This window comes from Mesoplodon densirostris, chromosome X (assembly GCF_025265405.1).
Source record: "Mesoplodon densirostris isolate mMesDen1 chromosome X, mMesDen1 primary haplotype, whole genome shotgun sequence".
Lineage (NCBI taxonomy): Eukaryota > Metazoa > Chordata > Mammalia > Artiodactyla > Ziphiidae > Mesoplodon > Mesoplodon densirostris.
Window position 1 is genome coordinate 94,858,976 of NC_082681.1, and position 23,939 is coordinate 94,882,914.

Below are 23,939 nucleotides of genomic sequence, written 5' to 3' on the forward strand. Positions count from 1 at the left end.
GCCAGTGGGGGCTACTCTTCGTTGCAGTGTGCGTGCTTCTCATTACGGTGGCTTCTCTTGTTGGGAGCATGGGCTCTAGGTGAGGGCTCTAGGTGAGCGGGCTCAGTAGTTGTGTCTCGCGGGCTCTAGAGCGCAGGCTCAGTAGCTGTGGCGCACAGGCTTAGTTGCTCCACAGCATGTGGAATCTTCCCGGACCAGGGCTCGAACCCGTGTCTCTTGCGTTAGCAGGCGGATTCTTAACCACTGCGCCACCAGGGAAGCCCAGGTTTTTTTCTTAATGATTTATTTTACCTACAGTTCCCACACCAGTAGGGCACAGTAACGTGCACACAGTAGGCGACCAATAAACGCCTACACGAAGAAGTGACGACTTAGCAAGAAGGAAGCCACCTTCTACCACGCCTACCTTCCCCAAGAACTACATTTCCCTGTACGCTTGGCGCCACGCGCTCTTGTGAAGTAAAAAGAGCGGCAGTTACTTCCTACTGCCCCTATCCGCCTTCGCCTGGCGGTGCCGCAGTGTTTCCTGGGAAAGGTAGTTGTAGCGCTGGTGGTCAAGCCCCAGCAAAGCAAGCGCAAACTAAACTTCCCAGCAAGCAGCGCGCCGGCCTGGGAAGAGGGGAAGATGGCGGACGCCAAAGATGGTGTTTTGAGGCCTGCGGGAGCCTCCAGTGCCCCAATTTCATTCAGCTTCAGTCGCACGTCCGCCCGGAGATGGCTGACGGGAGACGCGGCTCCGGAGAAGGATTTCTTGAAGACCGAGAAACGGAGGGAGCTGCAGAGGTAAAGCGCTGGGTGTTTCATCCCTTGGAAAGCGGTGCGGTGGGTGCCTGCGGGAGGGTGGAATCTTGAGTTGATTTTCTTGGTGACAGTGGCCTGGGAAGTGTGAAGCCCAACCGGAGAAAATCCGTGGAGGTCAGAAGGCGGGAGTTAGTAGGGGAGGTGGGGAAATTGGACCTGTTGGCCGAGGGGATTGAGAGGAGAGGATGTATTCCTGAGAGGGAGTGTCTTTAGGACTTGGGGACCCTGAGGAGCGTGCGTTCTGAAAGAAGGAAAGGAGGGGAGAATGACAGGACTCCTAGTGTCTCAGGTGAAGCGTTGGGGCTTCTCCCATACGGGGAGCAGGATGGAGTGGCAGATTCAGGTTGGGGGAGGTGATCGTCAGCTTAATTCGGAAAGGACAGTCTGAGGGAGGGACTTCCAGAAGATAATCAACAATCCAGGAGGCTGGTGTGGAGCCTGGAGCTGGGGAGAGAGTCTGGGCTGAAGATGGTGATTTTTAGGTCATAGTGGAAACCACGGAAGTGGGTCTTGGGATGAACAGAGGGTCCAGAACTGAGGACTGATTCCTCGAAGGCACTGACATTTAAGAGTTGGGGGTGGGGGAGAGAATCCAAAGAAAGCACCACCAGAGATATAACAGGAGAGCCAGACAGGAGAAGGGAGGGTGTAGTCAATGGGGCTGGGGGTGTGTTTGGCTCTTGTGTTCCTTCTGAATGAAGGGTTGTGGCTCAGAACTCACTGATTGTGCTACTCCCCCAACTTCACTCCTCTGTGTCCACATCAGTGTGCAGCCCTCAGAAGCCCCCAAGGAACTTGTCATCCCTTTGATCCAGAGTGGCCCTCTCAGGCAGCCACCGACCCAGGCCCCTGGGCCATCCACACATACTGAGGTCTTGGTGGATGGGATGCTGTCCCAGGCTGTGAAGGAGCTCATTGAGGGTGAGTGATCCCTCCTTTGCCTTGCCCTAGTGAAGGAAGAAGGGGAGCAAAATGGAAGGATAGGGTGGAACCTCATTGCTCCCTCCCATTCTTCTTTAGAATCCACGAAGTCTCTGGAGGAGAGAGAGAATGCGGGTGTCGACCCCACGCTCGCTATCCCCATGATCCAGAAAGGATGCACCCCCAACAGGGAAGGGGCAGACAGCGAACCCCGGGCTGAGACAGTGAGCTGGCCACTGGCCTCCCTCCTTCCCCAGTCTCTCACTGCCCTGTCTGCCAGGACTTGCGTCCCTGCACAAAGCAGGCAAAATCTGTGTGTGTACTAAAGGCCTGCTGCCTTGCCCTGCCTCCTTCCATCCTTTTTGGAAGCATTAACAACTGAATCCAGATATTGAAGTGTGAAAAGATACTTGGATTTTGGGATTATCTGAAGGAGATGAGCAAAGGGAACAGGAACTGTAAAGATCCTGAGGGTAGACTCTGCCTGGAGTGTTTGAGGAACATCAAGGAGACCAACGTAGCTGCAGTGGAATGAGTGACAGGGAAGGGTAGTAGGTGAGGTCAGGAGTGGGCCGTGGTGAGGACTTTGGCTTTTACTCTGGGTGGGATGAGAGCCATGGGAGGGCTCTGAGCAGAGAAGGGACAAGACTTATGATTTGACAGGCTCTCTCTGGCTGCTACGAGCAGAACAGACTAGTAAGCAGAGCTGGAGGCAAGGAGAGCAGCAGTCCAGGCTAGAGGTGATGGTGACTCAGATCAGAGTGGTAGGAGTGAGGCCGGGAAGACAAGTAGGGTTTAGTGAGAGGGAAGAGGAGGGTGAGTGCTCCTGATGGCAGCAACCACCCAGACGATGGCATGGTGGCAGAAAATCGGTGTGGTGTGTGTCCATCCGTGACAATCTGTGGTGTGTCTAGAGCGAATATAAAGAATTGAGGGAGTGATGATGGGAGGTGATAACAGGAGAGGTGAGGGGTGTGTCCACAGAAGTAACCAAGTCTGTCTTTCATACCCATGGACCCTACTTTTCACCTCTTCATTCACAATTTTTTGGCAATGCTTGTTTGGGTCCTAGTTCTCCTATAGCCCCAAAGCAGAGAGACTCTTTCGACCGAACTGTTCTCATCAGCCTTCAGACATCCTCTGGTATCTTTCATCTTAAAAAGACCTTCACTTCACTCTCCATCCTGTTCCAGCTTGGGCCTCCTTTCTCTAATTTTCCCTCCTCTCAGAGCCTTCCGCATCTCAGCTGATCACAGTTCCATCCATCCTTCCTCTTCACAATACATCCAGAATCTGACCACTTCTCACCATCACCACTACCACTTCTCTGGTCTGAGCCATCAGCATTTCTCACCTGGACTATTGCAGTAACTTCCTCACTGGTCCCCTTGTGGCTGCCACCCTATCGTGGCTCCTGCCCAGCTCTCCTGATGAATCCCTTACCACCCCTCTTTGCCTCCACATCTGTTTCAGTCAGATCGACTTTCACAGTGCTCTCCACACATAGCAGATCTTGTCCTGCCTTAGGGCCTTTGCTCTTACTTTTCTCTCTGGAGGACTCTTATCTTCAGGGTTCCCTCTGTCTCTCCTTCTGGTCTCTGCTCAAATATCAACTCACTGACACTCCTTTCTTCAGCCCTGTGCATCCCCTTAACCTGCTTTATTTTTCTTCATGTGACTTATCACTACCTGGCCTACCATGTTTTATGAATTTTATTTATTCTGTCTCCACAACTAGAATGTAAGCCACACAAAGGGCAAGAGTTTTTGTCTGTTTTGTTCACTGTTTTATCCCCAGCACCTAGAACAATAGCTGGCACAGAATAGGTGCTTCATAAAGGTTTGTCCACGGACTGAACATGGAGGAAGAAAGTGAGGGATGGCAAGAGGAAATAAAAATTCACCCTTGAGCTGACTGGAAAAGAAGTCTCGAGGGTCACCCAGTGGGTGATAGAAAGTACACTTCAGAGGGCCCACTGTAAGCCAAGCCTGACCGTCCTTCTTCTGCCTAAACCCATAGGTGCCGGAGGAGGCTGATTATGAAGCAGTCCCTGTAGAGGCCTATGGGCTGGCCATGCTGCGGGGCATGGGCTGGAAACCTGGCGAGGGCATCGGCCGTACCTTCAATCAGTGAGTTTCTAGGGTAGGGGTGGGGGACAGCAGACGGGCCAGGGAAAAGACCCCCATGGTTACCGCCCACCTAAGAACCATCCAGGCAGGGAGAAGGGTACATTACCACCCTATGTATTTCAGTAGCCCCTTCCACTACTCTTTAAGCCTCCTATTTGCCCTTTGAAACTCCATTAAGAGATCCTATTATGTAAAGATTGCCTCTCTGGGCATCAGCTTCCTCGTCTGAAAAATGGGGATAATAACAGTACTGACTTCCCAGGGCTGTTGTGAGAGTTAAGTGAAATGATACACATAAAGCACTTACAGTAGGCCCTGGCCCCAGATAAGCATAGGCTAAACACTTGCTATTATCATGATCATACAGATTACAATCCGTTCTCCACAGTTCCAAGCTCGTAAAGAATTCTGAAAACCAAACATTTATTTTTTCATAAACTCTTTGGCAGCCAAATGTGAACTGAATTGACATTGAGCTTTTTACAATCTGTTTCTCTTGCTTGGTGTGAATAGTCATGGTTTCCCCTGTAGAAAAATTAATATATTTGGTTATTGGGATCTGCCTCATAGCCCACTGTAAATACTGTGTCATAGATGTTATACACCGTAGGTTATTAGGTTGAACCAAATAAAATTGCCATTTCTGAAGGTCAGAAATAGTCCCTAATATGAGATTGGGAAGGATATTCTCAAACATATTGATAGGTTGGGATTTCGGTGGTGGTTGGGGGTAGGGGTGGGGAACGGAGCACTGAAGACCAATGCATCCCCCCAACAAGCCCATATTCTGTGTTCCCTGCAGAGTGGTGAAGCCCCGTGTCAACTCACTGAGGCCCAGGGGGCTAGGGCTGGGCGCCAACCTGACTGAGGTCCAGGCCCTGGCCCCCAACGGCCCCCACCACCTGCTGAGGCCAGATGAGGAGCAAGAGAAGGATAAGGAAGACCAGCCTCAAGGACTGGTGCCCGGAGGAGCTGTGGTGGTTCTTTCTGGCCCTCACCGAGGCCTCTATGGGAAGGTAAGGAACCAAGATGTGCCTGGAGCCCAAGACAGGCAGCAGGAAAAACTGACATGAGGGTCAGAGGGAGGCAGAATTGGGTTTGGGGTATAAAGGCTGGAAGTCCTTGTCCTTCAGGACTGCCTGGCCTGCCGCCGCATTCAGTAACTCAGGGCTACTTGCTGGACCTTTCTGAGCCTCAGTTTTCAACTAAAAGGGAGAGAATGCCATATGGCACAAGTCCCTGAGGATTACATACTTAAAGTGTACCCAAGCCCCACAGTCTGCTGGGAGAGGCACAGGGGTCGGGCCTATTAGAGGTAAGGGTGGACAGCGTGGTCCTAGGAACGTGGGTCAGGTCCACTCACTTCTTCCCCCCAACACTTTAGGTGGAAGGCCTCGACCCTGACAATGCTCGGGCCATGGTCCGTCTGGCTGTGGGGAGCCGCATGGTGACTGTGAGTGAGTACTGCCTGCGGCCTGTCTCCCAGCAGCAGTTTGACAAGAACTCCTTGGATCTGAGTGAGTGAGCCTCTTAACCTAGCTGGGGGAGTTGGGGAAGTATTCCTGGTGCGGGAGGTTAAATCTGCAGAAGGGCAGGACTGTGGTCTGCCTGGCAAGAGTGACTTCTGGTCAGAGTTAAGAGGTGAGAATGAACATAGTGGTTTATTCAGTTTGATTGAAGAGAGGTTGATCTAGTACCCTTGGGTCTTTAGCCTCTTTCTGAGGAAGAAGGAACGAGTGTGGAAACCAGTTCCTACCCTTGGGATGTCTTTGTCTCTTTGGGGTGGTGAACCTCTCTTTTGCTAGGGACTGACAGTAGCTAGGACTAGGGCATGATGGGGAGAAAGGCATTCTAGGCACGTCAGTAGGATGGATCCATTTGGCACGTAGGCGGTGGAAGCGGACAGCCCTCCAGGAGTCCCTAGCCCGCCCTAGGCCGCTGACTCAAGTAAGCACTGACAGGACGGGCTAAGGTGGTTGAGCAAGGCTTCCTGAAGGAGGCCGAGGCAGTTGAAAGGAAGGGGAGAGCATTCTAATAGCCCAGACAGAGGCTTGATGGTGAGACGGGCACTTTGGCGGATGGGAGGTGGCCTGAGGCTGAGGTGTGGCCTGGAAGGGAAGAGAGGGAGACATTGAGGTTGTTTCCTGGTTCTCCCCACACCCCCTTGAACAGGCCAGGTGAGCAAAACTTCCCCAAGGCAACAGAATGGAACAACCTCGTCATGGAAGGCCCTTCAGGATCAGGACCTCCACGTCCGGCAGGAGGACTCAGCGAGGAAGCGGAAACACCATCCAGACCAGTGGGACCCTGAGCATCTCAGATGGAGGTAGGGGACAGGGCTGTGGGGAGGCTCCAGCAGTCAGAGAAGGCTTCTAGGGCAAGGCATGTGCCTAGAAGGAACTAGGAATGGCATTATGAGTGGGTTTTAAGACATCGGCAAAGGTGGGATGACCAGAATGTGCCTCTGATAAAGAACTAAGCCTGGTGTTGGCCCCGCTCCACAGACAGGATGAGCCTGCTGCCAAGAGTGAGAAAGCAGCTCCCAGGAGTCAGCACTGGCTGCACAGGGACCTGCGTGTGCGGTTTGTGGACAAGCTGCACAAGGGTGGCCAGTACTACAACACCAAGGTGGGAGCCCCGCACCTGGGTCCGCTTTCTCCCCAGGGACTGGGCCCTCTTAGCTCTCTAACGTTCTCATATCCCCTGGCCCTTTCCCCAGATGACAATCGAAGATGTCCTGAGCCCAGATACCTGTGTGTGTCGGACAGATGAAGGCCAGGTCCTGGAAGGTGAGTCTGAGGGATGGCCATTGGGGCGTTATCATCCTGGAGGCTGATTGAGAGGGCTGTCTTGGGCCAAGAGCCTGGCCCAGGCAAAGGCGGGAGGTTGGACAGAGTTAGGTTTTTTGTAAGGCCCAGCATCCTCTAACAGATCATTAGACGCTTCCATGATGGTGAATATCTGAGCCCCACTTTCCTCTTCTGCAAAATTAGCATGGAGATAACCGATTTCTCCCTCTTATAACTGGTGCCTTGTAGGGATGTGTGTAAGCTCCCCGTGCAGGGCAGGGCATACAACGTGCCCACAGTAAATGGTGTCTGTTATCACCCCCACCCATCATCATCATACATAAATGCTCCCTTTATTACAACTATTGCCAGGAACCGCTCCTTAGGTTTCCTCCTCTGTGAAATGGATGTGGGGGCCTCGCATCTGTCAACAGGCACAGAGTGGCACCAGGGAATACAGGAAAGGCCCTTCTGACATGACCCTGACCGGGCTGACCCTTGCTGCGGGCCTCACTCCCCTCTCCTTGTCCACAGGCCTGAGGGAAGACATGCTGGAGACCCTGGTCCCCAAGGTCCAGGGCAACCGGGTGATGGTGGTGCTGGGGCCATGGGCTGGAACGGTGAGTCCAAGACCTGAGAATGGGCGCGGGAGCACTCAGGGAATGTCCCTGAGTCTGGGTTGGCCTTGCTGACTCCACCCGTCCCTACTCTAGGTGGGCCATCTGCTGGACCGGGACAGAGAGCAGAGCCGGGCTCTTGTGCAGCTGCAGAGAGAGAATCGGGTGGTGGAGCTTCACTATGATGCCATCTGCCAGTATGTGGGCCCCAGCGACTCGGAGGACTGACCTGTGGACACACTCCCATCCCCCAGGTTGTTACCAATCCCATACAGTGTGAAAAGCCTGCCTCCACGAAGGTGGGGGTCTCATGGTTCCGCCCTCCACTTGCAGTGCAGCCCTGGGACAGGATGGACCAGAAGGGAGGCTAGAAACAAACCCAGTATTTACCAGAACTTAGTATATAATAAAAACCAGTTCAAATGCTTTGTAACACGAAGAGATCATAAATGGTGTGCTGACACCAGTCAGAATGGCCATCATCAAAAAATCTAGAAACAATAAACGCTGGAGAGGGTGTGGAGAAAAGGGAGCACTCTTGCACTGCTGGTGGGAATGTGAATTGGTACAGCCGCTATGGAGAACAGTATGGAGGTTCCTTAAAAAACTAAAAATAGAACTACCATATGACCCAGCAATCCCACTACTAGGCATATACCCTGAGAAAACCATAATTCAAAAAGAGTCATGTACCAAAATGTTCATTGCAGCTCTATTCACAATAGCCCGGAGATGGAAACAACCTAAGTGTCCATCATCGGATGAATGGATAAAGAAGATGTGGCACATATATACAATGGAATATTACTCAGACATAAAAAGAGACGAAACTGAGCTATTTGTAATGAGGTGGATAGACCTAGAGGCTGTCATACAGAGTGAAGTAAGTCAAAGAGAAAGACAAATACCGTATGCTAACACATATATATGGAATTTAAGAAAAAAAATGTCATGAAGAACCTAGGGGTAAAACAGGAATAAAGACACAGACCTACTTGAGAATGGACTTGAGGATATGGGGAGGGAGAAGGGTAAGCTGTGACGAAGCGAGAGAGAGGCATGGACACATATACACTACCAAACGTAAGGTAGATAGATAGTGGGAAGCAGCCACATAGCACAGGGAGATCAGCTCGGTGCTTTGTGACCGCCTGGAGGGGTGGGATAGGGAGGGTGGGAGGGAGGGAGACGCAAGAGGGAAGGGATGTGGGAACAGATGTATATGTATGACTGATTCACTTTGTTATAAAGCAGAAACTAATAATAATTTTAAAAAATGGTGTGCTGAGCTGTGAGTGGAGATGGGAGCTGCACTGACTGAGGTGGGAACCAGTCCTTTTTTCAGCCCCACCGCCCAGCTTGGGCTGCTCACCAAGTGGAAGGATCCATCCGCTCCCGAGCTCACTATCGGAGTCCAGAAGCTATGAACACTGTCCCCGAGCAGAGACTAGGGATTCTGGAACACCATATCTCTGGACAACTTTCTGAGCAAGAATCTAGCAGGCTCTGCTTTTACTTTTGGTCCAGAGTAGATGCCCAGAGGATATCTTGAGCCTGTGACAGGAGTCAAGTGGAAGGGAGGCTTCTCCCCACCAATGGGACGTGTTAGCACTACTTTCCACAGGAGCCAGTTAATCTCGGGGCCCACGTTTTAGTCCCAAAACTTTGAAGGTGAAAAAGTTTTGTCTATCTCGAGTAGAATTTCTCTGGTTGCTCCAGGTAACTGGGTTCTCAGAAAGGTTATCCTTTTTCCATTAAAGGGTTCCAGAGAATCCTTCTTCCTGTTTAATGGCCTAAGATACAAAATCAACAAGGGAAGAAAAAAAAAATCAGGGGAAGTCAGAACTTCAGGCACAAGTCTTTCTAAATCATCCCCAGTCACTAAGTCATTGATGTAACTAATGGTATTTGAGTTAGATCTAGGCTTCTGGTATAAACTCCTGATGCTTCAGAACACGGCACAGCTGTGGAGAATTTAAACACTTCCCCCTCAAGCACAATCATAAAGGTGAGCTTCTGTCCTTGCCAAGCAGAGGCAGACTACCCTTTTGAGCCAAAATGAGCAGGTATAGAAAGACAGTGAGTTGGCCAGATCAGTGTGCCCAGTAAGGCAAGGGATGATTAGAAAACCTTCCAGTATAGTAACCCCAATATGAGGGACACTTACACAGACCGATTTACTTTTTTTTTTAATCGTCCCTGCTTAATTCCAGAACTCTGTTTTCAAGATTAGCCAGACAGGGTTGTTAAGGCAGATACCAGAGAACAAACCCCCACCCCCAGTTGCTCGTTCTTGAGTCGTCATCGTGATTGCACACGCTGCCCTGGAATTCCAGGCTGAGTTGTATTTTTAATATTGGGAAGGGTTAGGGGACTTCCCTGGTGGTCCAGTGGGTAGGACTCCACGCTCCCAGTTTAGGGGGCCCGCGTTGGATCCCTGGTTGGGGAACTAGATCCCACGTGAGTGCCGCAACTAAGAAGCCCGCATGCCACAACTAAAAGATCCCACGTGGGGCTTCCCTGGTAGTGCAGTGGTTAAGAATCCGCTTGCCAATGCAGGGGACACGGGTTCAAGGCCTGCTCCGGGAAGATCCCACATGCTGCAGAGCAACTAAGCCCGTGCACCACAACTACTGAGCCCACGCTCTAGAGCCCGTGAGCCACAACTACTGAAGCCCGCGCGCCTAGAGCCCGTGGTCTGCAACAAGAGAAGCCACCCAACGAGAAGCCCACACACTGCAACGAAGAGTAGCCCCCGCTCGCTGCAACTGGAGAAAAGCCCGCACGCAGCAACAAAGAACGTGGCCAAAAATTAACATAAATCAATAACTTTATTTTAAAAGATCCCACGTGCTGCAACTAAAGACCTGGCGCGAGCCAAAAATAAATAAATATTTTTAAAAATTCTTGGGAAGGTTTGGGAGTTCTAGAGGTTCGCAATTTGGCACGCCCAGAAATCAGTTTCCTGTGCTGTTATGTGCTTCACCCAGTCGAGAAGGCCGCCTCCTTTCTCCAAATCATAATAAATCCATCTTGGTAATGCCCTTGAGAAGGACAGAAAGCTCCTCGGGGAATGGCCCTGGTCCCATGTGTCTGCCCTGCAACGTGGCATAACCTGGCAGTTTCAGCCAAATCCCTCCATCTCCTCTGTGCGCCATGACACTTAAAACAGATCTTTCATCAGATCTGATTTCCTGGAGTTAATGTTTCTCCCGAGCCTGCCTTTGGAAATGGGGCCTGAAGTTCTTGAATACGGCCCTGTGTCCAGAAAGCCTAGCCCTCGGCAGAGCGCCTGGTCCCCCCGGGGCAGATCATCAGGGCTTTACATGCTTCCCCTGAGAGGATCCCTCCTGATCCCTCAGTTTGAGGACAGGGCTGCTTACATTCTGGGAAGCGTAGACGATATCAGGAAGCTTTCCCAATCTGCCCCTTGTTCATTGTGTACAAATACCCTTTGAGTCTGTGCAGTTTTCTCGGCTGCTGTGCTTGCTGCCAGTGTTGCCCCTTAGGCAGTGGTTACTGCAACGACAGCTTCTGTGAGCCCATGAACTCTCCACAGACCACTCACAAGCTGGGGACCGTGACCCGTACAATTTGTCCAGACTGGCTTCTTCCACGTCACAGGGTCTGAGCAAGATGTGGGTGAAAAAGCATCTGCCTCTTCTGCCAAGTCTCCAGAAGTTTCCCTGGCAGGGTGCAACCTCTGTTAAAAAAAACTGTCCAGACACTGAACCAGGAATGTGTGGCAGCAGACTCAAGAAGCAGCTTCTCTGCCTTTTGAGAGAGAAGTGAATTATTTGGGTGATTGGGACTACTGCGCGGGGCTGAGCTTGGTGGCAGAAATATACAGGTAGGCCCTTCGTTTCTGACGTTGCTTCCTCAGCCCGGGGATGCTCCCCTCCACTCCCGCACTGGGGCCCCTTAATCTCCATGTTTGTAGCATCAAGCAGAGAGAGAAAGTATCCAACAACTTGGAAAGCTACGTCCTCACCAGGTTACCCCTATTTCTCCAATTCATTCATCAGGCATCTGTTGAACCCCTACTGTATGCCAGATACTATTCTGCATGCTAGGGATACAGTAAAGGGTAAATCATTCATTCAACAGGTATTGAGTCTCCATTCTACGCCAGACATGATTCTAGCTACTGAAGATTTAAAAAGCACCCTGAACAAAACAAAGATCCTTGCCCCTGTGGAGCTGACATTCCAGTGGGGCTGAGGCAATAAGCATAAGAAGTAAATTATCCAGTATGTTAGAAGATGCTAACAGCCACGGGGCGGGGTGGGGGGGAGCGGGGAGAAAGTACAGCAGGGTAAAGGGGATCCAGAGTGGGCAGTATTCATAGGATGGCCAGGGAAGGCTTAACTACAAAGGTGACATTTGAGCAAATATATGAAGAAGTGAGGGAGACTCATGCAGCTATCTGGAGAGTGGTCTGAGTCAGGAAACAGAAAGTGCAAAGGCCCTGTGGTGGCACCATTGCTGGTGTGTTTGAGGAATAGTGAGGCCAGTGTGGCTGCAGGGGAGTAAATGAGGGAGAGGGGACGTAGGAGGTCAGGTCCGAGAGGTACTATGGCGCTTTGAGGGCCACATGCAATGTTCTCACTGAGGTGACAATCATAAGTCTCCATGCAGCCACTGCCAGAGACTGCCTGTTGATGCCACCCCCACCCCTACAGCCACATTAAATACAGCTGCCCGTCAAGTGCTTTGGTCAGTCTGGCTGATTTCCACTGTCGGGAACTGACTCTCCCACTGGCTGCCCAGTGGGGCTGCTGGAAGTTCCTGGAAGGCTTACTTCTCTGTCAGTGCCAGTGGGGTACTTTGAGGCACTGCCTCAAACTTGGGAAGCAACTTCCTTCCCAGGCCTCGGAGGAATCCTCAGCACCTGACTTCCACACCCCACCCAACCCCCATCTTTAACCGCTTCTCTGGAAGAGTTATTGTCTGAAAACAGACACCACCAGCTAAAGAGGAGAGGCACTAAATGTATCCTGTTTCTCCACAGCATCTCAAAAGAGGACTAAATGCCACAACATTGCTCACTAATCTTTTGGTAGTACTGATTTTCCTTATAACCTCATCCCATCCTTGTCTTCAAAAGTGCTTTAAGTCCTTGGGGAATTGCAAATTAAAAACAACAATGAAAAAAAAACCCAACAATGAGCTACCACTACATGCCTATGAGAATGGCAAACATCCAACACACTGACAATACCAAATACTGGTGAGGATGTAGAACAACAGGAATTTTCATTCATTACTGGTAGGAATGCAAAATGGTACAGCCACTCTGCAAGACCGTCTGGCCATTTCTTAAAAAACTAAACATACTCTTACCATATGATCCAGCAATCACACTCCTTGATATTTACCCAAAGGAGCTGAAAACATATCCACACAAAAAAACGTGCACATGGATACTTAATAGCAGCTTTATTCATCGTGGAAGTAACCACGATCGTCCTTCAGTAGGTGAATGGATAAATGAACTGTGGTACATCCGGACAATAGAATATCATTCAGTGCTAAAAAGAAATGAGCTATATAGCCATGAAAGGAAACTTAAATGCATATTACTAAGTGAAAGAAATCAATCTGAAAACGCTACATACTGAATGTTTCCAACAATATGACATTCTGGAAAGGTCAATACTATGGAGACAGTAAAAAGTGGTTGCCAGGAGTTAGAGATTAAGGGAGGGATGAACAGGCAGAGCACAGAGGATTTTACAGCAATGAAACTACTTTGTATGCTACTCTAATGGTCGATATGTGTCATACGTTTGTGAAAACCCACAGAATGTGCAACACAAAGCGTGAACCCTAATGTAAACTAGGGACTTTTGGTGACAATGATGTACTATTGTCAATAAATGTAGGTTCATTGATTGTAATAAATGTACCACCGTGCTGTGAGATGTCAATAGTGGGGGAAGATGTGCATGGAGGTAGGGGCAGGGGTGCATTTTCTACTCAGTTTTGCTATGAATCTAAAACTGCTCTAAAAATATAAAGCTGATTCTTTTTAAAAAGTGCTTTAAGAATCTTTATGAAAATTAGAGATATACCACCCCTTTTGTCTTTGCCATATCCTATTAATAAACTGTTTTCAAAAAGCAGTTCTTCTTCTTCTTATTTTTTTTTTTGCGGTACGCGGGCCTCTCACTGTTGTGGCCTCTCCCGTTGCGGAGCGCAGGCTCCAGATGCACACGCTCAGCAGCCACTGCTCACGGGCCTAGCCGCTCTGTGGCATGTGGGATCTTCCCGGACCAGGGCACGAACCCGTGTCCCCTGCATCAGCAGGCAGACGCTCAACCACTGCGCCACCAGGGAAGCCGCACTGATTGATTTTTTGAATGTTAAAGCAACCCTGCATTCTAGGGATAAACTCCACATGGTCATGATGTATTATCCTTATAATATATTGTTGGAATCAATTTGCTAAAATTATGTTTAGAATTTTTGTACCTGTATTCATAAGGGATATTAGTTTTCTTTTTTTGTAATGTCTATCTGGTTTTGGTATCAGAGTAATGCTGGTCCCATAGAATGGGCTGGGAAATATTCAAATTTTTGCAAGAATTTATGTAGAGTTGATATTATTTCTTCCTTAAATGCATGATAGAATTCACCAGTGAAAAATTTTTTTAATTAAAAAAAAAGAATTCACCAGTGATACCATTTGGGCCTGGAGTCTTCTTTGTAGGAAGGGTTTTTAGTTTTTTGTTGTTGTTGTTTTGTTTTGTTTTTTATAAATTTATTTATTTTTTGGCTGTGTTGGGTCTTTGTTGCTGCATGGGCTTTCTCTAGTTGCGGCGAGCGGGGGCTACTCTTCGTTGCGGTGCGCAAGCTTCTCACTGTGGTGGCTTATGTTGTTGCAGAACACAGGCTCTAGGCACGCAGGCTTCAGTAGTTGTGGCTCGTGGACTCTATAGAGTACAGACTCAGTAGTTGTGGCACACGGGCTTAGTTACTCCACAGCATGTGGGATCTTCCCGGGCCAGGGCTCAAACCCATGTCCCCTGCATTGGCAGGCAGATTCTTAACCACTGTGCCACCAGGCAAGTCCCAGGAAGGGTTTTAAGTATAAAGTTAATTTATTTATTTAATATATATAAGGCTATTCCGTTTTCTATTTCTTTTTTTTAATTGTGGTAAATACATATAACATACGTTTACCATCTTAACCATTTTTTTGTGTGTGTGTGGTACGCGGGCCCGTCACTGTTGTGGCCTCTCCCGTTGCGGAGCACAGGCTCCAGACGCATAGGCTCAGTGGCCATGGCTCATGGGCCTAGCCACTCCGTGGCATGTGGGATCTTCCCGGACCGGGGCACAAACCCGTGTCCCCTGCAACCAGCTTAACCATTTTAAAGTGTACGGTTAAGTGGCATTAAGTACATTCACACTGTTGTATAACCCTCACCACCATCCATCTCCAGACCTTTTCATCTTGCAAAATTGAAATTCTGTACCCATTAAACAATTACTCCCCATTCTTTCCTCTCCCCAACCCCTGGCAACTATCTGTGTCTTCTTGAGTGAGCTCTGGTAATTTGTGTCTTTCAAGGAATTTGTACATTTCAATGAAGTTGTGGAATTTATTGGCATAAAGTTGTTTATAATATTCCTTTAACCTTTTTAGTATCTGTAGAATCTGTAGTGATGTCACCTCTCATTTCTGGTATTGGTAAGTTGTGTCTTCTCCCTTCTTTTTTTTCTTGTAAGTCTTCATGTTTATCAGTTTTGTTGATCTCAATCAACCAGCTTTTGGTTTCACTGATTTTCTCCATTGTTTTTCTATTTTCATTGATTTCCACTTTGATCTTTATTATTTCCTTTCTTCTGCTTACCTTAGGTTTACTTTGCTCTTCTTTCTCTAGTTTCTTATGGTGGAAGCTGAGATAATAGATTTTAGACCTTCCTTATTTAGTTCTTTCTTCTTTTCTAATATAGGCAGGCATTTAATGCAATAAATTCACCCCCGAATACTGCTTTAGTGGCATTGACAAATACTAATATGTTGAGTTTTCATTTTCATTCAGTTCCAAATGTTTTCTAATTTCCATTTTGACTTCTTTGATCCATGAATTATTTTGAAGTGTGTTACTTAGTTTCCAAATATTTGGAGATTTTCCAGAGATCTTCCTGTTATTAATTTCTAATTCAGTTCCACTGTGGCCAGAGAAAACAATTTGTATAACCTGAATCCTTTTGCATTTACTGAGATTAATTTTATGGCCCAGAAAATGGTCTATCTTGGTAATATAGGGAAACTGCTTCATGCTGGTGCCTTGACCTTGCATAGATCCTCATAGTTCCTGTAGGTAATGCTTAACCACAGCTGATCTATCTAGGTCTTGGCAGAAGCCTTGTGATCCTCCCAGAACATGAGAGCATGGGAAGCTTGTGAAGAACTGCTACAAGGCCATTTCCCACTCACTTTTTTATCTTCATGGGAAGCTGTCATGAGAGATTCTTATCACCTCCCAAATTCTGATGAGATACGAGGCTTTCTGTCTCACCCTTAGGGTACAGCTGCAGGGTATAAAAATGCTTACCTGCAGCATGAAATCAGCTCCGCAGCAACAGGGTGTTCCACCACTTGTGTTGCAGCCATCTGGACCCTTTTGTTTCAGTATCATCCTGTGGGACAAAGGATATGGGGAACTGCTGTTGAGCCCCTCTAGTGAATTTTCATTTCAGTTATTTCATATTTATTTTCTTTACATTATTTTCACATTCTATTATTTTTTATTTACTTTTATCATATTCAACTATTTTAACTCCTGAATTTTTTTTAAATTTCTATCTTTTTGTTGATATTCTCTATTTGGTGAGACATTGTTATTATACTTCCCTTTAGTTCTTTAGATATGGTTTCCTTTAGTTTTTTGAGCATATTTATGCTAGTGATTTAAAATCTTTGTCTAAGCTGCATGTAAATCAGTGAAGTCAGAACACTCCCTCACATGATACACAAACATGAACTCAACACAGCTTAAGGGCTTAAATATAAGACATGACACCATAAGACTCCTAGAAGAACACAGGCAAAAGATTCTCTGACATAAATCATAGCAATGTTTTCTTAGGTCAGTCTCCCAAGGCAATAGAAACAAAATCAAAAATAAACAAATGAGGCCTAATCAACCTTAAACACTTTTACACAGCAAAGGAAACCATAAACAAAACAAAAACACAACCTAGGGACTGGGAGAAAATATTTGCAAATGATGCTGAAACTGTGCAACTCAGATTGGGACTTGAACCCACATGCCAGGACTCAAACCTAGCCAAAACCCAGACTGGGACTTGAACCCATGTGTTTTTTTTGGGGGTTTTTTTTTTGCGGAAAAGACATTTATTACCGAGCTATAAATTAGAGGTGGGCGGGCGGGGTGTGAGGCACCGAGTGGTCACGTTTTGGGCGGCTGCTCTCGCTCTCTGTCCTCCTGGGCCTGGATTCTGAGTTCCTCCTCAAGGCGCTCCTTCGCTCGCACCACCTTTGACTGCAGGTAGAAGGAGCCACCCACGGATTTGTCGTTCACCTTGAATAGGTGTTCGTAGTTCTTCTGGATCTCCTCAGGGCTCAGCTTAGAGGCGTTGAGAATCTGCTGTGCCTCCTGGAGGCTGAGGCCGGAGAGGTTGGAGGCGGCTGCAGACTGGTGTCCCACGCGCCCCCGGGCGTCAGCTGCTGCCCGGCTGGCTGCAAGCTCCTGCTGCAGGGCCCGGGCAAAGGCCCTGCCCACCACCTGCACGCCCATCACAATGATCTGGGCCAGGTACTTGGCCATGGCAGCCACTGTGCTTCTGGGGCACGGGCTCCGGCTTCCCGGCCCCTAGGCCCCGGCTCACGGGCGGCCGGCCGAACCCATGTTTTTTTTAACTGAGATCACACACCTGGTCTCAGGACATAATGAAGCTCAGGTTCTTGATGTCTCATCACAGAAAGAATTCAGTGAGAGACAAAGTAGGTAAGAAGTGGATTTATTTAGAGAGAAACACACTCCACAGAATGTGGGCCATCTGAGAAGGCGAGAGCAGCACCAGGGTATGGGGTTGTCAGTTTTTATAGGGGTGGGTAATTTCATAGGCTAATGAGTGGGAAGAGTATTCCAGCTATTTTGGAGAAGGGGTGGGGATTTCCAGAAATAGGGCCACCGCCCACTTTTTGACCTTTATGGTCGGCCTTGGAACTGTCATGTCACCTGTGGGTGTGTCATTTAGCTTGCTGGTGTGTTACAATGAGCATAAACTGAGGTTCAAGGTCTAGTGGAAGCCATCTTGGACCTATTTGGTTCTAATAAGTTTATGTTGTGTCCTTGGGCTATACCATTCTCTTAAAGGTTGTGCCCTGCCCCCTTCCCTCCTGTTTCATTCTCCTCTCAGAGACTTTACTCCCATATTCTTATGGGAAGCAGAGGGGCAATGGTCCATCTTCTGTAACTGCTTCGAGGCTGAGTAGGGGTGTCGACCCTACCTGTCAGGGAGTAAAAACATCTCTGGATGCCTGATCTAGGGGCCCCGGGGGAAGACAGCTACTTGTTTTAAGTCAGTATGAGCTGGAATCCTCACATAGTTATCATCTTGATGTGGAACTGTTGTAACTGCTTCCATAGCCTTTCTATGAATCTCCTTGATGATGAAGCCCGTTTTGTAACAGCATCAGAGTACAAAAATAACTATAAATGACAAAAGACTTAGAAGGCATGGTTAAACATGTGACTACAGTGTAATTGGTAAAGAAACTTGGTTACAATAACCAGAGTTACGAATGATTGCATTTAACTCAACATACCAAATAACCCTAGTTAAATATTTCTCTTTGAGATACTTCAGGGGCCCTCTACAGAATCCCAAAATTAGCTGGAAATCAAAAGAACTTTAATTAAAATTTGATATTTGGGAAGTTTGTCAAAAAGTTTTAAAACACTTGGCAAAATAAGATCATAGGTCACTGTGAAACAATACTTATTCTGTAATCAAAGTGACAATAAAAGATTTCAAAGACAAATACAGAACAGATCATTTAAAAGGTAAAGAAACTTAATATCTGTTATCAAAGGCAGTTCAGCATTTTAAGAAAACCTGTCCTCTTGGGACTTCACTGGTGGTGCAGTGGTATCTGCCTGCCAATGCAGGGGACACGGGTTTGATCCCTGGTCCAGGAAGATCCCACATGCCGTGGAGCAACTAAGCCCGTGCACCCCAAATACTGAGCCTGTGCTCTAGAGCCCACGAGCCACAACTACTGAGCCTGTGTGCCACAGCTACCGAAGCCTGCATCCCTAGAGCCCGTGCTCCACAACAAAGAGAAGCCACCACAATGAGAAGCCCATGCACCACATCCAAGGGCAGCCCTTGCTTGCCACAACTAGAGAAAGCTCGCACACAGCAGTGAAGACCCAACACAGCCAAAAATAAATAAATAAATAAGCAAATTTATTTAAAAAAGAAAAGAAAAAGAAAACCTGTCCTCTTAAAAGAGAGAAAAGCCACATTCAAGTTTTGCACCAGCTTACTTTTAAAATTAATTTACTCAATTAAATTTATTCTAAACTTAGTCAATCCTGACCATGCACAAAACACTTTTCTCACAGTCCACTTTCCACAAAACTTTCATTACTTTCTGTAACCATCACTTTATTTTTTTGCATCCAGAACCAACCATCTGGGTTCAAGTCGCAATCTGAGTTGCATGGTTTCGATGCAACCAACAAAGGCTTAATTTCCAAAATATACAAACAGCTCATACAACTCAATAACAACAAAAAAAACTGATCAAAAAATGGGCAGAAGACCTAAATAGACATTTCTCCAAAGAAGACATACAGATGGCCAATAGGCATATGAAAAGATGCTCAATGTTGCTAATTATTAGAGAAATGCAAACCAAAACTACAGTGAGGTATCACCTCACACCAGTCAAAATGGCCATGATTAAAAAGTCTACAAATAATATATACTGGAGAGGGTGTGGAGAAAAGGGAACCCTCCAACACTGTTGGTGGGAATGTAAATTGGTGCAGCCAGTATGGAAAACAGTATGGAGGTTCCTTTAAAAATTAAAAATAGAGTTACTATATGATTCAGCAATACCACTCCTAGGCATATATCTGGAGAAAACTCTAATTCAAAAAGATACAGGACTTCCCTGGTGGTGCAGTGGTTAAGAATCCGCCCGCTAATGCAGGGGACATGGGTTCGATCCCTGGTCCGGGAAGATCCCACATGCCATGGAGCAACTAAGCCCATGCACCACAACTACTCAGCCTGCGCTCTAGAGCCTGTGAGCCACAACTACTGAGCCCGCATGACACAACTACTGAAGCCCATGTGCCCTAGAGCCCGCATGCCGCAACTACTGAGCCCACGCGCCGCAACTACTGAAGCCCACACGCCTAGAGCCCGTGCTCCGCAACAAGAGAAGCCACTGCAATGAGAAGCCCGCGCACAGCAACTCAGAATAGCCCTCGCTCGCTGCAGCTAGAGAAAGCCTGCGTGCAGCAATGAAGACCCAATGCAGCCAAAAAAGAAAAAAAAGATACATGCACCCCAATGTTCATGCAGCACTATTGGAAACAAGTTAAATGTCCATCGACAGATGAATGGATAAAGAAAATGTGGTATATATATAATGGAATATTACTCAGCCATAAAAAGGAGTGAAATAATGCCATTTACAGCAACATGGATGGACCTAGAGATTATCATACTAAGTGAAGGAAGTCAGACAGAGAAAGGCAAATACCATATGATATCACTCGTATGTGAAATCCAAAATATGATATAAATGAACTTATTTACGAAACAGTAACAGACTCACAGACAGAGAAAACAAATTTATGGTTAAGAAAGAGGAAAGGGGATGGGGGAGGGATAAATTAGGAGTTTGGGATTAGCAGATATATATACATATATATATATGAATATATATATTCAGGAATTCCCTGGTGGTCCAGTGGTTGGGACTCTGTGCATCCACCGCAGGGGGTGCGGGTTTGATACCTGGTCAGGGAACTAAGATCCTGCATGCCACAAGGCATGGCCAAGAAAAAAAAAAAAGAGAGAGAGAATATGTATATTTTTAATCACTTATACTGTACATCAGAAACTAACACAACATTGTAAATCAACTATACTTCAAAAAAAACCTAAAATCTTTGTCTAGTACATCCAATGTTTGGGATTCCTTAGGGACAGTTTCTATTTAGTGCTTTTTTTTGCCCTGTGTATGGCTCATACTTTCTATTTTCATTGCAATTTTAAAATCTGGATATTTTAAATAATACAGCAGCTCTGGAATTCAGATTCTCTCCACCCCAGGCTTTATTGTTGCTGCTGTCTGTTTAGTGACTTTTCTGAACTAGTTTTGTAAAGTCTGTATTCTTTGATACGTGTGGTCACCAAAGTCTCTGCTTCATTAACTTAGTGGTCAGCTAATGGTTAGAGAGATTTCTTCAAATCCTTTGAACCAATAAGTCTTCAACCTTTGCCTAGGGTTTTCTCTGTGTGTGTTGGAGCATGCTTGAACACTCCAGCAAGGTAGTTTACAACTCTGCCTTAGCAGAGCTCTCCACAGAGCTTCAAGATCACCCAGAGGTGGAAATAATGCCATCTGCAGCAACATGGATGGACCTAGAGATTATCATACTAAGCGAAGTAAGTCAGACAGAGAAAGACAAATATACAATATCACTTATATGTGGAATCTAATTTAAAAATTATACAAATGAACTTATTTACAAAACAGCAACAGACTCACAGATCTTGAAATCAAACTTATGGTGACCAAAGGGAAAACGTGGGGGGAAATGATAAATTAGGAGACTGGGATTAACATATACACACTACTATATATAAAATACATAACAAATAAGGACCTACTGTAGGGCTTCCCTGGTGGCACAGTGGTTAAGAATCTGCCTGCCAATGCAGGGGACACGGGTTTGAGCCCTGGTCCGGGAAGATTCCACATGACACGGAGCAACTAAGCTGGTGCACAACAACTACTGAGCCTGTGCTCTAGAGCCCGCACGCTGCAACTACTGAAGCCCGTGAGCCACAACTACTGAGCCCACGAGCCACAAATACTGAAGCCCACGCACCTAGAGCCTGTGCTCTGCAACAAGAGAAGCCACTGCAATGAGAAGCCTGTGCACTGCAACAAAGAGTAGCCCCTGCTCCCCGCAACTAGAGAAAGCCCACGCGCAGCGATGAAGACCCAACGCAGCCAAAACTAAATTTTAAAAAAGACCTACTGTATAGCACAGGGAACTCTACTCAGTACTCTGTAATGGCCTATATGGGAAAAGAATCTAAAAAAGAGTGGATATATGTGTATGTATAACTGATTCACTCTGCTGTACACCTGAAACTAACACAACACTGTAAATCAACTATACTCCGATAAAAAAAAAATCACCCAGAGTTGAAAGCTTAGGGCCTTCTCAGTTCTTTCCTTGGCATGCTTGCAGCCCTGCACTTGCACATGCATATGGCCTTCCAGATTCCCAGAAATATGTCAGAGATTTTCAAGGTCCCTCTGGATATCTTATTCCCAATTTTTCATGATTTTTGGTCAACTTGTTTGCTCCAGGTGTTGTCACCACCTTGGGCAGCTATGATGTTAAACAGCTGTCACCAGTTATTTTTTAAAAGGCTATTTGACCTGAAAGAGCTCTGAATCAGGTCAAATAAAGACAAGCCCTATAAGTTAGGGTTTCCAGGGAACTGCTATACAGGTCAAGAATGACAATTTTCTGGGCCTCACACCCATTAGAATGGTTACTATAAAAAAAAAAGAAAGAAAAGAAGTGTTGGTTGGGATGTGGAGAAAATTAGAACCTTTGTGCACTACTGGTAGGAATATAAAATGGTGCAGCTGCTATGGAAAACAGTTCCCCCCAAAATTTAAAAAAAAAACCAATTACCATATGATCCAGCAATTCCACTTCTGGACAAATATCCAAATTAATTGAAAGCACAGTATCAAAGAGACTTTGTACACCCATGTTCATAGAAGCATTATTCCCAATAGCCAAAAGGTGGAAACAATCCAAGTGTCCATCGATAAATGAATTGATAAGCAAAATGTGGTATATTCATGCAATAGAATATTATTCAGCCTTTAAAGGGAAGGGAATTCTGACACATGCTTCAACACGGATGAACCTTGAGGATGTTATGCTAAGTGAAATAAGCCAGTCATAAGAAAACAAATACTGTATGACTCCACTTAAATGATGTATCTAAAGGAGTCAAATTGGGACTTTGCTGGTGGTCCAGTGGTTAAGAATCGGTCTTGCAATGCAGGGGACACCAGTTCGATCCCTGGTCAGGGAACTAAGATCCCACATGCCACGGGGCAACTAAGCCCGTGCACCACAACTAGAGAGCCCGCGTGCTGCAACTACAGAGCCCACATGCTCTGGAGCCCACGTGCCATAACTAGAGAGAAGCCTGTGCGCTGCAACAAAAGATCCCATGTGCCTCAACTAAGACCCAATACAGCCAATAAATAAATAAATACATAAATAAAATAAAGGAGTCAAATTCATAGAAACATAAAGTAGAAAGGTGGTTGCCAGGGGCTGGGGGAGGGGGAAATGGGGAGATGTTTAATGGGTCTAGAGTTTCAGTTTTTTTTTCAAGTTTCAGACTGTTTATTAACCAGTGTAAACCCCAACACAATACACCAACATGATTTCGTGCGTTTATTTATTTTTTACTTTTTGGCCGCACCACGCAGCATGTGAGATCTTAGTTCCCTGATCAGGGATCGAACCGGCGCCCCCTGCAGTGGAAGTGCCAAGTCTTAACCTCTGGACCACTAGGGAAGTCCCTGATTTCGTGCATTTAGAGGGGAAATGTTTGCTGGTTAAGTGGAAAATTGTGCGGATGGCTTCTGGAAGACCTTCATTCTAAGCAGCTTTATAATGAAACATTTCATTTAGAAACCTGGACCTTCTTTCTTCAATTTGCTGCAATCTACAGTCACTGAGTAGAACTTGTACTGATCATTGGGACCCAGTTTGTTCCAGGGTTCTGGGTTACTCCTTCTGTCCCAACTGACATCTGGATTGAACAATGCCAGGCGCAAGACATACGGTGTTGCTCCAGTACCTCCCGCTTCAATAAATATGAAGAGGGGAATCAAGCTAAGATGCTTCTTGGCCTGACCGATGATTAGGCAGAGCATGGTTGTGACAGAAGCCTTGAGTCCAGATGGAGAGAACAATAAACTTGCAAGGCCCAGGACTAAACAGTCTCCGCGCTGAGTAGAGTGTCAGTTTGCAAGATGAAAAAGTTCTGGAGATCTGTTTCACAACAATGTGAATATTCTTAACATTCCTGAACTGAATGGTTAAGGTGGTAAATTTTATGTCATGTATATTTTGTTACAATTAAAGGTACATGGAGGGCCTCCCTGGTGGCGCAAGTGGTTGAGAGTCCGCCTGCCGATGCAGGGGATACGGGTTCGTGCCCCGGTCTGGGAGGATCCCACATGCCGCGGGGCGGCTGGGCCCGTGAGCCATGGCCGCTGAGCCTGTGCGTCCGGAGCCTGCGCGTCCGGAGCCTGTGCTCCGCAACGGGGGAGGCCACAACAGTGAGAGGCCTGCATACCACAAAAAAAATAAAAATAAAAAAAAATTTAAAAAGTACATGGAGG

The 23,939-nt window shown here is 46.8% G+C and overlaps 3 protein-coding genes across 3 annotated transcripts; 1 reads left to right on the forward strand and 2 right to left on the reverse strand.

Moving 5' to 3' along the window:
* Window positions 1-505: 505 nt before the first annotated feature.
* GPKOW (G-patch domain and KOW motifs) lies at window positions 506-7,683 on the forward strand. The gene is made up of 11 exons (XM_060086862.1): window positions 506-783; window positions 1,568-1,722; window positions 1,822-1,946; window positions 3,743-3,852; window positions 4,655-4,868; window positions 5,237-5,369; window positions 6,025-6,178; window positions 6,357-6,480; window positions 6,572-6,641; window positions 7,176-7,261; window positions 7,355-7,683. The coding sequence occupies exons 1-11, from the start codon at window positions 626-628 to the stop codon at window positions 7,484-7,486; spliced, it is 1,461 nt and encodes a 486-aa protein (XP_059942845.1). The 5' UTR covers window positions 506-625; the 3' UTR covers window positions 7,487-7,683.
* Window positions 7,684-16,605: 8,922 nt separating this feature from the next.
* Window positions 16,606-17,125, reverse strand: LOC132482481 (mitochondrial import inner membrane translocase subunit TIM16-like). Its single transcript, XM_060087805.1, has one exon. The coding sequence runs from the start codon at window positions 17,059-17,061 to the stop codon at window positions 16,684-16,686; it is 378 nt and encodes a 125-aa protein (XP_059943788.1). The 5' UTR covers window positions 17,062-17,125; the 3' UTR covers window positions 16,606-16,683.
* Window positions 17,126-23,083: 5,958 nt separating this feature from the next.
* LOC132482442 (cytochrome c oxidase subunit NDUFA4-like) lies at window positions 23,084-23,468 on the reverse strand. The gene has a single exon (XM_060087757.1). It carries the CDS (start codon window positions 23,466-23,468, stop codon window positions 23,220-23,222), a length of 249 nt encoding a protein of 82 aa, XP_059943740.1. The 3' UTR covers window positions 23,084-23,219.
* Between the last annotated feature and the right edge of the window lie 471 nt (window positions 23,469-23,939).